General features: G+C 41.7%; 1 protein-coding gene across 2 annotated transcripts in view; it reads right to left on the reverse strand.

The window, feature by feature from the left end:
* ARHGAP42 (Rho GTPase activating protein 42) overlaps nucleotides 1-16,463 on the reverse strand; it is a 261,972-nt gene that overhangs the window by 89,046 nt on the left and 156,463 nt on the right. For both annotated transcript variants that reach the window (XM_061628763.1, XM_061628765.1), the window contains 2 exons: nucleotides 9,408-9,509; nucleotides 2,648-2,758 (listed from right to left, as the gene is read on the reverse strand). In XM_061628763.1, the coding sequence (XP_061484747.1) occupies nucleotides 2,648-2,758; nucleotides 9,408-9,509 (213 nt within the window). The remainder of the gene's footprint in view (nucleotides 1-2,647; nucleotides 2,759-9,407; nucleotides 9,510-16,463) is intronic.

Consider the following 16,463-nt stretch of genomic DNA (forward strand, 5'->3'; position numbering starts at 1 on the left):
TTACAGAGTTGAGCAATGGAGCGCTTATGAGAATTTTTATTGGCTTTGGCACAAGTCAGATAAATGGTTCATCTAGTTCCTTGTCAGGGTTTCCTAAACTGTGGTCCACAAGCTTTATTCAGGTGGTCCGTGGCACGTCTGTGGATTAGTAGTTGAAGACAGGAGACCACATCCATCGGATCAAAAATTGTATTGATCTTTAATTGCATCTTTATTCTTTTATTTCTTATATTGTATTTTATTGTACTGTAATTTGAATTCTATTCCAATTGTAATAAAATAAAATACAATATATGAGAAGTAAAAGAAGCAATAAATATGTAATTAATATATGGGGTCTTTTCCAGTGCTACCTAGAAATGCCAGCGATAGAACCAAAGATCTTCTACATGCAAAGGGTGTGCTTTATTACTGAGTTACAGCATTCCCTCTTTAAATTTCCTCACTCACCCTGAGGCCAAGAAGGCTTGTATTATCCCTCAAGAATAACCATCAAGAGTTTTGTTGACGTTGTTTTGCACAGAAAAATCTACTACTACCATGATTGGGCAGCTTACAGTTCATGAGCTTCTTGCTTTTGGTGCTATTCAGAAATGATGCAACCATTCTAAGCTTATTCTGGCTCAGATTCTGCTTTAGCTATGCACTTTTTTCCTGTTGTTTTTCAGCCTACATTCAAAAGACAAAATGAAGCTTGCAGTCCCACCCTGTAAGAACTTAAAAAGTGCCCTGCTGGATCAGGTCAGCATTCTCTTGTCACGGTGGCTAAACAGATGCCTATGGAAATCCCAGAAACAGGACACAAGTATAACTGTATCTGCGTAAACATCCTATCCATTTTTATTCTGAAGTAAGTGTCCACAGGAGTGCAGCCTTACAGTGTGAAACTAGGCATGTCTACTCAGAAGTAAGCATTACTACGTTCAACTGGACTTACTCCCATGTAAGTGGGTACAGGATTTCAGCTGTGATGAGGCAATCTAAGTCATATGTTGCTCAGGTCTTAGCAGCTCTGTATTTTTTAATAACTTCCATACTCTCCCTTTGTTTTACTTCTTTAATAAAAGGTCAAACAGATTTATTGAAATTTGAAGACAAATGCCTTGGTTAGCCATTTTGAGCCAATTTTTACATTATGAAAAGCTTGTCAAGTGTTGGACAGACAACACTGCTAAGCACAAGTCATTAAAATGTCATACAGACATATGGCAAGTTGTCTGCAATTTCATTCCACGCTGGATGAGAAAACTTTTACGTGACCATTCAAGAAACTGAGATTATTGTTGGGAATAGGCCTTCAACAGCTTACAATAAAATTCCCTTCCTTGATTAACCAATATATTCCACTTTAAATGCATTCACTGTGGGTTTGAATAAGTGACTGTCAAAAACTATGTTCCTGGGAACCCCAGAGATCCTCAGAAACTCCCCAGGGGTTCCTCACTGAGAGCATTCAGCTGGCTTAGTTCAAACATCACATTAAGCTATAGTTAAGAAAGCTGACCTATGGCTTGGTGTGATATATGGATTGGCAAAACCATGGTTTGCAGTCAGTCAGCAATCCAGATCAGAAATGATTATTTAAATTTAAGGTGGGTTTCAGAGCAATCCTAACTATGGCATATAAATTACCCCTATTCCAAACTCAGGAGTCTCTGGGAGGGGCTACTGCTGGCTGAGCTGGAAGGTGAATGTGGGCCTGGGTTTTGAGGACTGGGCCCTCAGTCACATGACTTAGTTGAACAGGGTTTGAAATAGGTGTAAATGTCTCCTTGTCTTGTCCCACCTTGCAAGAACTTTTTTTGGGGACATATGCCAACTTAAATTACACTGGTTTAATTTATGCCGACTAAGCAGAGCCCCAGTTGAGTCAGGGTGATGGACTTCTGCTGGGGTATCTCAGCTGGGAAAGCCCATGATCCAACAACCTCAAATTCTCTCATCCTGGTGGATCTTGGGTTTGGATTCTGCTGTTTGTGATCATAGCTTGTGGTAAATATGTTTGTGTACAAAGTCCAAGCTGAAAAACCATGATGAAGCCTGTTGGTGTGCCTCCAGAGATCTGTGTCCCATAGAAGCAAGAATGCTCAGTAGATGGAAAAAGAAAATCAGAGAAGCAAATCTAAGCCATGTTTTGTAATCTTGATTTAGAAGGTTAACTCAATCCATAACAAACAGTGATTTGTTCAAACCAGGACATATTCCATTAACTCAAGACCATGGTGGCTAGAGTGGTGGGGAGGGGGGAACACATGAGCAGAGAGCTCATGTCCAATCCTCCAAACCATGGTTTGCAGGATCGGGAATGTGCTATCTCAATACCGCCAATGGCTACAGCAAACCATGGTTTAGCATTATGTCTGAAGTGACCCCTTATCTGCCATAACTTTTCTTTCCCTAGCCTCAGCGCAGGAATCGGAAGGCTGTTTAGCCTTGGTGAATACCCTACATAAATTGAGAATGCACCATAGAACAAAGCACAGAATCCTCTGCAATGTGCAGGGTTTCCACAGCTGGCATACATGGGCTCACTGACAGATCAATATGAAAAGAGTTTGACAGGAAATTTAAACCACTGATTGTTTCATTCTTTGTTTATATATGTATTTTCATATTTGCATTTTTATAACAAAGTAAAAAAACTTACAGGCTCAACAAATTCAAACTTTTTTCTCTCTTGCACTTCTTGGATTTTAAAGACATATTCTAACGATGCTTCATAAAAATTCTGGTGTTCTCTGTCAATCTGTGAGTCTGCCTAAAATAAAAGAATAAAAATTACAATAAAGCATTTATGTACCATTTTAATGATAAAACTTTCTCAGTTGTGTAGAAAATTAAATTATCAATAAAACACAGCTAAAACTAATCTAGTACACATAAAATAATAATCAATAAATCACAGAACAAAACAGTAAAACTTCTAAATCTGTGGAATGCATTCCCTAGTGAGGTCTAAGGTAAAGGTAAAGGTGTCCCCGCACTTATAGTGCGAGACGTTTCCGACTCTTAGGGTGACGTCTTGCGACGTTTACTAGGCAGACCGTATGTATGGGGTGGGTTTGCCAGTTCCTTCCCCGGCCTTTCTTTACCCCCCAGCATATGCCGGGTACTCATTTTACCGACCACGGATGGATGGAAGGCTGAGTGGACCTCGACCCCTTTTACCGGAAATTCGACTTCCTTCTCCTGTTGGAATCGAACTCCGGCCGTGAGCAGAGCTTTGGCTGCGTTACCGCCGCTTACCACTCTGCGCCACGGAGGATCTTTAGTGAGGTCTACCTGGCACCTTTGTTTACATTTTTTCAGTTCTAAGTAAGTCTTATATTCCCCCTCCCCTCTCCTGCTTTTGATAGACTAAGATAATAGTTTGTTATTAATGTACTGCCAAAGCTTCCTATGGCTGTCATGTGGGCTGTCTTTTGTTCTTATTGTATAATATATTTATTTGTATTTTAAAGAGTGTTGCAAGCCTCTCTGAGACCTTTGTGTAACAAGCAACTAACAAATTAAACAATAACAATAATAATAATAATAGATTAAATTCTGTATCTGGGTAGCCTTGCCAAAATGAAAAAAAGTTTAAAGAAGGCATCTACAACAAGATAGAACATGCTTGCTTGGTTTACTTGTCATTAGAAGCTTTATCCTGTCCACCTGTTCATTTCTTTTGACACACTGTGGTCTAGGTTATAGATCACCTGTTTGCGATAGGAAGATGGTCTTGCCTCATGGCAGAATGTGGCTCTAGATCAGGGATGGGGAAACCCAAGACCTTCCAAATGCTGCTGGGCTATGACTGACATCAGTCCTAGCCAGCATGGCAAATAGTTAGGGATGATGGCAGCTGGAGGACAGCAACAACTGAGGCTTTTTAGCTTAGAGAAAATGATTTAAGAGGAGACATGATAGAGGCTGATGGTGTGGAGAAAGTGGATAGAGAAACTTCTCCCTCTATCATAACACTAGAACTTTGGGACATCCAAGCTGGGAACCGGGAAGCTGAATGTTGGAAGACTGAGGGCAGACAAAAGAAAATACTTCTTCACACAGCACATAGTTACACTATGGAATTCGCTTGCACAACTGGCAGTGATGGCCACTGATCTGGATGGCTTTAAAAGAGGATTAGACAAATTCATGGAGGACAAGGCTATCATTGGTTACTGGCCATGATGGCTAGGTTCTACCTCCATTTTAAGAGGTAGTAAGTCTCTGAATGCCAGTTGCTGGGAATTACTAGTGAGAAGAGTGCTGTTGTACTCGGGTCCTGCTTTCAGGCTTCCCATAGACATCTGGTTGGCTACTGTGAGAACAGGATCTGGACTAGGTGGGCCATTGACCTGATCCAGCAGGCTGTTCTTATGTTCTTAGCGTCTGGAGTGCCACAGGTTCCAATCCATGCTCTAGTCCAGATAACATTTCTAGTTGCTTCCAACTCCATGAGCACTAAATTCAATATTCAGGAATTTTACCATCATATGCAGCTCAGCCAATTGTTGAATTGGCAGAACACACAGTAGATCTCATCAACCTACAGCAATAATTTACACAGTTCATAAACATTTTTTAACATTTTAAATAATCATTTCCCAGAACCTGCATCTATTATGGAAAAAAGACAGCTAGGCATAAAACAGTCAGCTAAGAAAGCATCTAAATACATGACTCTCCTTTCCATGCATTTATAACTAAGTGCAAGCAAAAACACAGTTCCCCACCACCACTATATTCACACTTCTTGCATTTTCTTCCAAAGTAATTGTTGTTTGGATACTACAATTTGATAAATAATCCATAGAAACCCCCTGTAGATAAATGGTTTTATTCAAACTCAACTTAACTCTACTTAGATCATAATTTGTGATGGAGTATAGTATGAAACACACTGCAACTTGCTCTTTAATGACAAGTACTTCTATTTTCCCTGCCATTAATAGCCATGGAATTTAGGCTCTGGTGCATATGAAAATCCAGTACACACAGGTTAACAAAACAACTTCTTGTTCTGCTTGCAGTTGTTTTCATCACACAGATATCTGTTTAGTGTGCAATAATGAAGACCTAATTCTAAGTTCATAAAACAGCTGTTTACAAGTACATTACAACTTCTTGCTTATAATATGGAGGTGGTATTAACATATGCACAGATCAGCAGTGAATTTAAAAGAGATCGGGCTTTCTGCATACACAGAATCTAGCTCTCCTCCCAACTCTCTAATCCATGCAGGTGGTCTCTGGTTCAGTCAATTCCATCTGCAGTTGAAAGGATCAGGTAAGAGGTGATGAGAAAGAGATCTCTGCCTAATGCCCTGGAGAACTGCTGCAAATCAGAGTAGTCAATACTAGACTAGATGGAACGAATTGTCTTCGCTGAGTGTTAGTTGAACTGGAGATAGAGAGGAAGGAAGAACTAACAGCCCAGATGAAAGACCGAATGGACCTGTGATGGGTATTATCAGTCCCAGGTCCTGTTCAGGGTAGGATGGAGCAACTGAAGATAAAGGTAATCGGGAGAGCAAGAATTAAATCTTCTGGTTGCTTAAAAAAAATGAGCAAGACTTTAGAAAACCTATATAAATAAATCAAGTACCACTACCTGTTCTCTAGTAATTGTAAAAAAGCTTCCTTACCAGTCAGAATAATCTGCCTGACTTTCCTTGGGTCACTAGTTCAAGGTCCAGTGAGCAAGTCCAGTGAGAACAAAAAGTTTATAATAGACTCCAACGGGACATAGTCAGGCTTAGGATAGAGCAGCCTTTCCCAACTAGTGGGCCACCAGATGTTGTTGGACCACAATTCCCATCTTTCCTGACCACTGGCAATGCTGGCTGAGGCTGATGGGAGTTGTGGTCCAACAACATCTGGTGGCTCACTAGTTGGGAAAGGCTGGGATAGAGGGTCAGATGTTTGTAGTTGTAAGGATTTTAAAAGGGCAAAGAGAAGTTTGTAGTTCTGGATGCAAGGTTGGAGTATGATTTATAGGAATAGCTTTTGGGGATAATGTGCTTGACGTGCAATGGGGAATCTTATTAATATTGGGACCTAGCCCACAGTACAGAGGAGCCAAATGTAAAAAGCCAAATGGGTTAGAAGGGAAAATTTATTCTACGTAATCCTCCATAAAAATTGAAAAGATGACAAAAACTTCCCATAGTGACTGGAAGACAGAAGGAGCTGAGCAGGTCTTTTGTAGACCATCACACTTCTCCTTTTTCTCATTCTCCTCCTCTTCTTTTTATCCTCCTCCCTCTTCTTCTCATTTTTCTCTTTCTTCTTCTGACAGAACACTCTCATCACTATGGAACTTTGGGAAAGCTCCAAAAACACCTGTTATCCTTGGCTTTTCATTCAGGTGTTCATGCTGAGCTGCTGCTAGTTTTATTCGTATTATGATATTGCATGGGGTTGATTGTTGCTTTATTGTTTACTGCTGACTTTATTAATTGTGTTTTATTACATAAATGTATTATATAACTGTGTTATGGGTGGCCTAAAAATATTTTAAATAAAATAAATGAAGGAGAGGTTGCCAGCATAAACAATATTCCACAAGCCTCAGAGGGTATTGCTTTCTTGTGCTCAGACTGATGAACTAATTGAAAACAACAAAAATTGAGTAATCTTATTATACAGCCACAAAAGTGGCTGTATACTGTAGCCAGTGTGGATTTTCACATTCCACAATGTTAAATTGAAAATACCCCCATGCCATTCCGATGCTTCCCATAAGCTTATTTCAAAACAAAATCTTACAGAACTTATAGTCCTGAATGCAGAAATGCTTGCTTAAAAACCCTCAAAATTTTCATGGCGATACACAAAACAGTCAGAGAGAATAAAGAGTTCAAAGACAAAAGAGAGAGAGAGAAAACCCAGACCCCTTTTGGACTATTTTCTCTGAGAGTTCTCATAATCTGTTGAAACTCATTAAAAATCAGCCATGTCCGCGGAGGACCTGGAATCCTGTTACTGACCTTGCCCCATACTCTGACCTTCATCTTCTGCGGTTTAAAAGTTAAAAAATGCCTGAGTTATTTTTAATTAATTTAATAAATTTTGCATTGAACTGAATGATAATGTCAGGCATGCTTAGTGTTCTAAAAGCCAAACTCACAGCTGCTTCGCTTGCCTAATCAGGGGGCCACACCCAAGCTAGACTTTGATTTCACTTGAGACAGTCATGGCTTCCCTCAGAGTATCCTGGGAAGTGTAGTTTGTGAAGGATGCTGAGAGGAGACTCCTATTCCCCTGGGAGAGCTCTAGTGGCCAGAGTGCTTTAACAGTCAGCTGCTCTGACTGAAGCTCTCTGAGGGGAACAGGGTGTCTCCTAGCATCTCTCAGCACCCTTCACTAACTACACTTTCCAAGATTCTTTGGGAGAAGCCATGACTCTCTAAAGTGAAATAAGGGCCTGGTGTGGATGTGGCCAGGGACAACTTTACTTCAAATTTGGGTGGGAGGCTACATGTGCCTGCTGCAGAATAAAGAGGTGGGGGAAACCCTGAAAAGCAATGATACTGTTCACAATGTTTTCCTTTTGGAAAGGAAAGAGGCTTCCCCTCTGCCCAGTGCCCACCCACCCAATCTCCTCCGCCTACCCACCCTGCCCCTCCCCCAGGTCACTGTTGGACTACGACCTGGGAGACCAGGGTTTGAATCCCCACACAGCCATGTAGCTCACTGGGTGACCTTGGGCCAGTCACCGCCTCTCAGCCTCAGAGGATGGCAATGGTAAAACCACCTCTGAATACCATATACCATGAAAACCCTATTCATAGGGTCGCCATAAGTCGGGATCGATTTGAAGGCAGTCCATTCCAATTTTCAAACCTGACTGCACAGAAATAAATCCCACTTAACTCAAAAAGTATGCAACTGATCAAACCCACCCTCCCTTCTCCTCCCTCCTATCCTCTTGCCCATCCTTCCCCCTCCAATCCCCTCTCTCCCCCTCCCCTCCCCCATCCCATGGTCAGTTTTACCTATCTTAAGCATGATTGCATGGGAGTAAATACCACTGAACTCAGTAAGCATACAAATGATCAAACCTGCCCTCCCCTGCCCCATCATTTGCCCCTCCCCCTCCAATCCCCTCCTTCCCCTTCCTCTTCCCTCTTCCCTCCCTTTCTCCTTCCCTCTACTCTCCCCTTCCCCTGCTCTACCCCCATGGTCAGTTTTACCTATCCTAACCATGATTACATAGGAGTATATCGCAATGAAATCAATAAGCATGCAAATGATCAGACCTGGCTTTCCCCACTTCCCTTCTCCTCTCTTCCTCCTCCCCTCCCCTCTTCCTTTTTCCTCCTTCCTCCTTCCATGCCCACTCCAGCCATCCCTCCCCCCGCCCAGCCAGATTTACCTATCCTCAGCATGACTGCATGGGAGTAAATCCCACTGAACTCAATAAACATGCAAATGATCAAATCTGTCCTTCTCCTTCCCTCCCCCTCCTGCCTGCTCCCATCCCCCACCTCCCCTCTGCCCTTCCTCCCCTCCATCCCTTCCCCATCCTCTGTGGTCAGTTTCACCTATTGTAAGCATGATTGCAGGGGAGTAAATCCCACCAAACTCAGTAAGCATGCAAATAATTGATCTATTCTCAGCAAGCTTGCACAGGATCCCATTTCTTACCTCCCGGATTAAAAAGCAGAGAAATTCACTAAAAGGGAAAAAACCTTGTGGTTTAAGAATGTACCTATAGCCCACAGATATTTCTATCAAACTTTAAAAAGCAGGGAAATTGGGCAGCTAGAGTAAATGCACTAGCGGAAGAGGAGACCTGACCTCCTCTCTGAGATATTGTACTGCCCTACAAATTTGTCAAAATGCAAACACCATTTGGGTTGGTCTTTCACAGTCCAATCCACTTCATGTGTAGCTTGGAAGAATTTGGTAACTGTTGCATTCACTATAGCTGCCCAATTTCCCTGCTTTTTAAAGTTTGATAGAAATATCTGTTGGCTATAGGTACGTTCTTAAACCGCAAGGTTTTTTTTTGCCTATTAGTGTTATTTCTATTTGCTCTTACACTGTTCTGCTGCAAACAATAGAAAGAGATAGGATACTGGACTGGATACCATTATTGGTCAGAAGAAACTATTAAGTTAAATTTTATTCATGGTATGTATTTTGTTTTTTATATTTTATTGTCCATCACCGTACCATTGGGAAAATTGTGATCTAAAAATGCAACTAATAAATAAATTATATTGACAAATTTATCAATACCATTAAAATATTAAATAACCATAAACAAATCATTTACATGTACTTTAAATATCTGAACAGAAGCGTGCATGTATGTTCTATATAAAATTAGAAGGAGATCCCCTCCGCTTAATACTTTCCCTTTTCCCCTCCTTTTCAATGTGAAAATAAAGACCCCACTGGTAAGAACTTACATCTTGGAGGTGTGACTCCTTCTTCTTTGCGGATATATTTAAGTGCTTCTCTAACGTTGAATAATACTTTTCACTTTCTTTGTCAAACTTCTTCTTTCCTTCCTGGAAAACAAGACATCCCAAAGTAAAGTACTGGAAATACCTACAATATCAAGAGTTGCTGAGTGTGTGGAAGAAAAGACTTTCCACCTGTTAGATACAGGAACAAAGGCCAAAATAAGAAAGGAGAACCAAGAACACACAAGCCCATTCAACACTGAAGGGGAATTGTAGTTAAAATACCACACAGGACAAAAAGTGATGGCCATTCCCATGCAAACTAGCCAAACCGGGCCACTGTGGGAGGCTGCCCCAACCAAGGCTGCTTCCAGACTGCTACTATGTATGTATCTATTTAAAATATTTCCATCCCGCCCTTCCACCGTATAATAGGGCACTCAGGGAGGCTTACAATAAAATTGAACATGTACATAATAAAATTGTACACAATAAAAATCACAAAAAAACATTAAAATAAATTAAAATACATAACATGCAGTTAAAGTTCATAAAATACTATATATATAAACACACATATACACACATATATAGGGAGTGGTACTGAAGGGACTACAGAGGTAAAAATTAACACAGAAGGCATAAAATCAGTGTCAGGTTCTACCCTCAGTCTCTCCCAAAGGTTCTCCAGAACAAGATGGTTTTCAGAAGTCTCTGGAAAACCATCAGGGAGGAAGCAGAGCGGGCTTCTTGGGGTAGGGTATTCCAAAGCTTGGGGGCCACAGCTGAAAAGGTTCTCTCGTATGTGCCTGCCAGTCTGGCATCTTTCATTCCAGGCACACAGACTAGAGGCAGATGATCTTAAATCCCAGGCAGGTACATACGGGCATAAGTGGTCCCTCAGGCACACTGGTCCAAGGGCAACCAGCACTCTGAATTGGGACCAGAAACAAATTGGGAGCCAGTGGAGTTGATAAAGCACAGGGGTGAGATGCTCCCTGCATCGTGCTCCAGTTAACATTCTCGCTGCTGCATTTTGAACCAACTCTAATTTCTGAACCGTTTTCAAAGGCAGCCCCACATAAAGTGTGTTACTGTAATCAAGCCTACTATTTGGTGGGTGGGATTCAAATGCATACTGGCAAATACATGTTGCACAATTCAAGTATAGATATGGCACTTTTGCACAACAAACCCACTTCCAAAAATAAGAAATCTGACTTTTTTCAGTAAGGAAGGTAAAGGGAAAACGCCCTGGAAAGTGTGGGGTAACGTTTGCTTGATGTGATGCTGTATAACCTCCCTGCAAACAACTCAGGATGAATGCTGAATTAACATGTCATCTGGAAGTGACCCCAGTCTAGAATAGTCAACATGCTATGCTGTATGTATTCCCAGTAGTTGGCCCAAAGACACCTGTTTTGCCAGCTACCTTCAAGATTCCAATCTGATACTCATTTTGAAGTATATTTCAACATCTGGTGTCTGTGTACGCATCATCATGATGCATGCATGCATGCATAGTTTTGGAGCTTCCTATTCCCACAGCCCACTTCTCCCGGGTGGTTTAATCTACACAGGTGACAAGGGCCAGTGGGGATTGAGCCTAAGGAAAAAATACCAAGCATCTTGATAACCATGGCTGCTGCCCGGGGAACTAAACTATCCTCCACAAGCAACAACACTAAGGAGATCTAGCAAATATTGCTAATAACCCTTCCTTATTACTAAATCCCCCATCTGCAATTTTTGTTTGATGGGAGAGCTTTTTGTTATCACAAATGTCCATGCTTTATCTATCCATAGGTCAGAGCTTGGAAAAGTTACTTATTTGAAATACAACTCCCATCAGCCCAATCCAGTGGCCATACTGGCTGGGGCTGATGGGAGTTGTAGTTCAAAAAAAGTAACTTTTCCAAGCTCTGCCATAGGTTATATGCTCGCAGTGCCATGCTTTCCTATCTTATCAAGTGCCTTGATTGCCTGCCCAACAGCTATTTTTGCTGCTAATAACAAAAAAATGCAAATAAATAAATAAATATTTATTTTTATAACCAAGGTGTCTGAAAACGTTTTAAGGGCAGAACCAAACTCTGATTCTCAGTATTTTTTGTAAGTGGGATGGCCTCCACCACTCCCCTCTCTGATACTGCAGGGTGATTTTTTTAGAAAGCAAGAAAAGAAATTCATGTATATCCACAGCCTGTTGCATCTCTGCCCTCTACATAATCTGCAAAACAATATCCTCATGTTACATTTTTATATTACATGGATACATCACACTACACATATACAGAAAGCCCTTTGCTGGTTTTTTTTAAAAGGAAGGAACACATGTTAACAGATGCTAGTGCAGCTTTGAATAGAAGCACCTACTTGTTGGCATCACAGCCCTTCCCCAGACATGTGTGTTTGGCCTAGAGTGTTGCTGGCTGCTGATCTGTCCCATTCCTGGCATTAAGTCCTACGTTCATACCCAGGGTAGCTTTTGGGGTGGGGGGAAGCTACAGAATATCCTACCTACATAAGAAGTGCCCTGCTGGATCAGGCCAAAGGCCCATCTAGCTCAGCACTCTGTTTTCACAGTTGCCAACCAGATGCCCGTGAGAAGTCTGCAAGCAGGAGCCCAGTGCAACAGCATCCTGCCTGCTTACAATTCCCAGCAATTAGTGTTTAGTGGCATATTATTCCATTCTGAGACTGGCTAAGTGCAGTTGTGCCTTATCAGAGGACAAACAGTGACGATGGGTAAAAACTCCCAGTGTGAATGGACAGGAGGCACTGGATGAGTACTTGTTCTCTTCCACATGCAATTCACACCCTTTGCAAGAAAGAACCTGTTGTCTCAAGGGTTGGATGCCTTTTTGGTCATTTGGAGTTTTTAATCTTGTCCCCTTTCTGGACATTCTCTTATTTCACCTCCATCTGATTTCTTCCCTCCAGCTGTGTATAGTAAAGCATATGGAAGAATAGAGAATGCAAACAAACTACACAGTTAGAGCAGTTTAAAGGGGGGAAACCCCCACAAAAATCTTGATATATAGGATTATAGCCAATGCTAGTTCTACTCAGAGTAGACCCATTGACATTAATGACCATTAATTTCAATGGGTCTACTCTGAGTACAATTAGCATTGGATACAACCCATAACGATTATGTTAAGGGGGGTTAAAACCATTGTTTTCTTGGGGGAGAGGAAACAAAAGTTGAATGAAATGAGAGATTAATTTCTGCAGCAATTTGATGATTAGAGCGGCTGTGCTCCTACACTGAGTTTTAAAAGGTGTTATGCTGTAATTAAATAGCTTCCTTCAAGTAAATTTTATTTACAGACCAGAAACCCATCCTGTGCAAGTCTCTGAAATAACCAACAAACTGCAAATTAAGAGAAAACTCCAGAGAGGTTAGTAATGAATTACCTAAAAAGTACATTTGTAAAGGCTATTTGAAAGGTTGGGAGAATACAAGAACATAATACAACATCTACAGTTTCCATCTTTGTAAGTTCAGGATGTATTTAACCTGGCATTGGCGGTGAGTTTCACATGATACTTCTTATCAGCACAAGGAGCAAGCAGCAAAGGCACATTTAAGCTGTACACCACCAATAACACTACTGATAGATTTACTTCAATCAGCCATTCCTCTTTAAATAATCCCTGGTCCTTATCAACTATTGCTAATTATTTCATATTGAATAGCATGAGAATCTACTCTCCAATATTTTTACAGGCCAATTCTAAGGCCTGGTTCACACATGACAAAGGGCCATATAGCTCGGAGGCAGAACACAAGCTTTGCATGCAGGAAGGTCCCGGATTCATAAGAACATAACATAAGAACATAAGAAGAGCCTGCTGGATCAGGCCAGTGGCCCATCTAGTCCAGCATCCTGTTCTCACAGTGGCCAACCAGGTGCCTGGGGGAAGCCCGCAAGCAGGACCCGAGTGCAAGAACACTCTCCCCTCCTGAGGCTTCCGGCAACTGGTTTTCAGAAGCATGCTGCCTCTGACTAGGGTGGCACAGCACAGCCATCACGGCTAGTAGCCATTGATAGCCCTGTCCTCCATGAATTGGTCTAATCTTCTTTTAAAGCCGTCCAAGCTGGTGGCCATTACTGCATCTTGTGGGAGCAAATTCCATAGTTTAACTATGCGCTGAGTAAAGAAGTACTTCCTTTTGTCTGTCCTGAATCTTTCAGCATTCAGCTTCTTTGAATGTCCACGAGTTCTAGTATTATGAGAGAGGGAGAAGAACTTTTCTCTATCCACTTTCTCAATGCCATGCATAATTTTATACACTTCTATCATGTCTCCTCTGACCCGCCTTTTCTCTAAACTAAAAAGCAACCCCTGACATTACCAGGTAGGACTGAGAAAGACCTATCAAAAAAACAAAAAACAAAACATAACTTGGGGGAACTGCTCCCAATGCATATAGATAATTCTGAGCTAGATGAACCAACTGTCTGGTGTGGTATAAAGCAGCTTCTTATATCCTTGCATGCTGCAGAATATGACAGCATAGCACACATTATCTGATGGCCGGAGAATGTTTGGATGCTCCCCCAGCCCCCAAAGAAACACTTCCATAAGAGCAAAGACAGAACAAAAATTAGCCCATCAGGAAGAAGAGTTCTAGACTAACCTCCTTCCTGTTGAGTTACTTTTCTATTGGTAGGGAGAAAAAAGCAATCCACTGTCCACCTGTTGTCCAATCCTATCACCCCATTGGCTATTTTGTACTGTTTTTAAACCTACCTAGTGTTTTTTTTCTGTACTGTTGTGAATTTATGAACTGTTTTGGCTTTTTTTATGGTATGCTTGTAAATTGGCTTGAGATGCATGTAAAAGGAGATCCATAAATTAAAATAACACAACAACAAGTGTCAGAATAGAAATACAACCACATGGGAGCATGCTTTTATCAGCAAAAATTGTATTCACTTTTTTAGCCACCTCAAAGTTTCCTTGGCTTCATAAATATTATGAGGAAATAATATTGGCAATATTATGCATGTTGAATATTATGTTTATAATGAAACCCTATGCATGTGTCATTGAGGTCAATGGGACTTGCTGTCTAGTAAGTGGGCACAGGACTTCAGTCTCAAGATCTCAGGCATTCTTGCATGGTTGTGACATGTGGCTGTAGGCCTTCAGAATACATTATACCAGAAATCCAGGGTGAGCAGAGTTCTCATTGAATGTTCCTTTCTCTTAGCATTTAAGAGAAACCTACAGTGTGAATCATGATACAAAACAACCTCCTGTACCAAACAGTTAAGCATTCAATTTGTTGTGACTGTGATAAATTAGCCATTGAAATTCTGCAACATCTCCTGCAGATCCTGCTCAAATTCTGCCCACATGCAGAACTAGCAGGCATTGCTAACAGACAATTAAAATTCCTGCCTCTCTCACGGAGGGAAACAAGAGGTAGCCTGTTAGCAATATGTGCAACAGTTCGTCCCACTTTTTTTTTTTTTACTGTTCTGAGAGCAACTATTCTGAAGTTAACTACCATGACTTCCTGTTACCAGGGTATCCTGTGGTCTGAGAGCAGCATTTACTGGAAAGTAGCTTTTTAATTTTATCTTGTTTACTACATGCCAACATTTCTCTTTCCAGTGGCATGAGATGGAGAAGTACATGAACAACTGTAGTAGGTGCCTCAGCCATCACTCAGCAGTTTCAATTGAATTTACACCTTCATTTTTATTTAGGCCATGATGGAACTGCTGGAAATTTCTCAGAAAAATGCCAACAAACCAGCAGGTTCTGGCTCTTAAAAAATAAATGACCTGGGACAAATATTCCAGGAATGCTATAAAATTAAAAACACCAGCCTTTCAAACAGTGGTGGCTGGTGACTCCATTTCAGTGGGGTAGTAGAAGCTGATCCAGGTTCTAGTCCAAACTTTCAAGGAGCTGTCCAAGATGCTGAAAGTTCAAACTAAACCCTAGAGCAGATTCCACTCTCCCACTGACACGGAGCCACCAGCTGCCACTGCTTTCAAACCTACGGGTCAGCAAGTACCAACCTATGTGTGAGTGTATGTGTGTATATGTTACACACATAACATATATCCACTCCCCAATCAATCAATCAATCAATCAATCAATCAATCTATCTATCTATCTATCTATCTATCTATCTATCTATCTATCTATCTATCTATCTATCTATCTATGGGGGCAGAGCTTCACTGCTTGCTTTGCTTGCCAATCTCCCAACCCCAAACACCTGAGTCACCCCTCAGGCACCCCCATACACACATACACCAGGCACCCCCAAACACAAACAGGGACACACACACGTAGTGACTCTCTCTCGCACACTTACACACACAATTACACACAGGGAGACCCATAGCCCAGGTACCTCCAAACAAACAAACATACACACACACATACACAGAGGCACTCATGAATTGACACCCTACCCCTCCCCCCTCCCCAGCCCACTTGCCTCAGTTGTTGCGCGGCCGCCACACAGCCTGGCTGCTTGGTTGCTCTCCACCCCCTCCACCTCCTCCTCCCCCAGGCACTCAAGCCCATGGGGCGTTTTTCTCTCTCTCTCTCTCTGGCCACTGGGACTCCCCCCAAGCCGTGTCTCCTCCTCCTTCTCAGGCCACACTCCTTCTCCACAGTCCACACCTCTCACTGGCCCTGATCCACATGCTCCTCAAGTGCTTTTGCATGGCCGGTATGTGTGCTTGAACTATGATAATGCTTGCCAGAACGTTGGAAGAGCATGTGTACACAACAATATGGAAACCTTGCATGAGAAATGTAGCCTACTGTACAAAGGTAAGAGTCGCATCCCTGGTTATGCCCCCCTTTTTTCCTCTAGCCACCCCCCTGACATATGGCAGAAACACAGTCACATGTAGCTTATAGGCAAGATGCAAGATGATCAATGTCATTCTGGTCTATGCTACCATTCCTCCAATAATCCCTGAAACTCCTCTACCGAAACAGTTCGAAAAAGCAACTCCCCTGCCCCCCCAAAAAATATGGTTGGAAAGCAATGTGAGGAAAGATTTAATCATCTTT

This window comes from Rhineura floridana, chromosome 5 (genome assembly GCF_030035675.1).
Source record: "Rhineura floridana isolate rRhiFlo1 chromosome 5, rRhiFlo1.hap2, whole genome shotgun sequence".
NCBI classification, from domain to species: domain Eukaryota; kingdom Metazoa; phylum Chordata; class Lepidosauria; order Squamata; family Rhineuridae; genus Rhineura; species Rhineura floridana.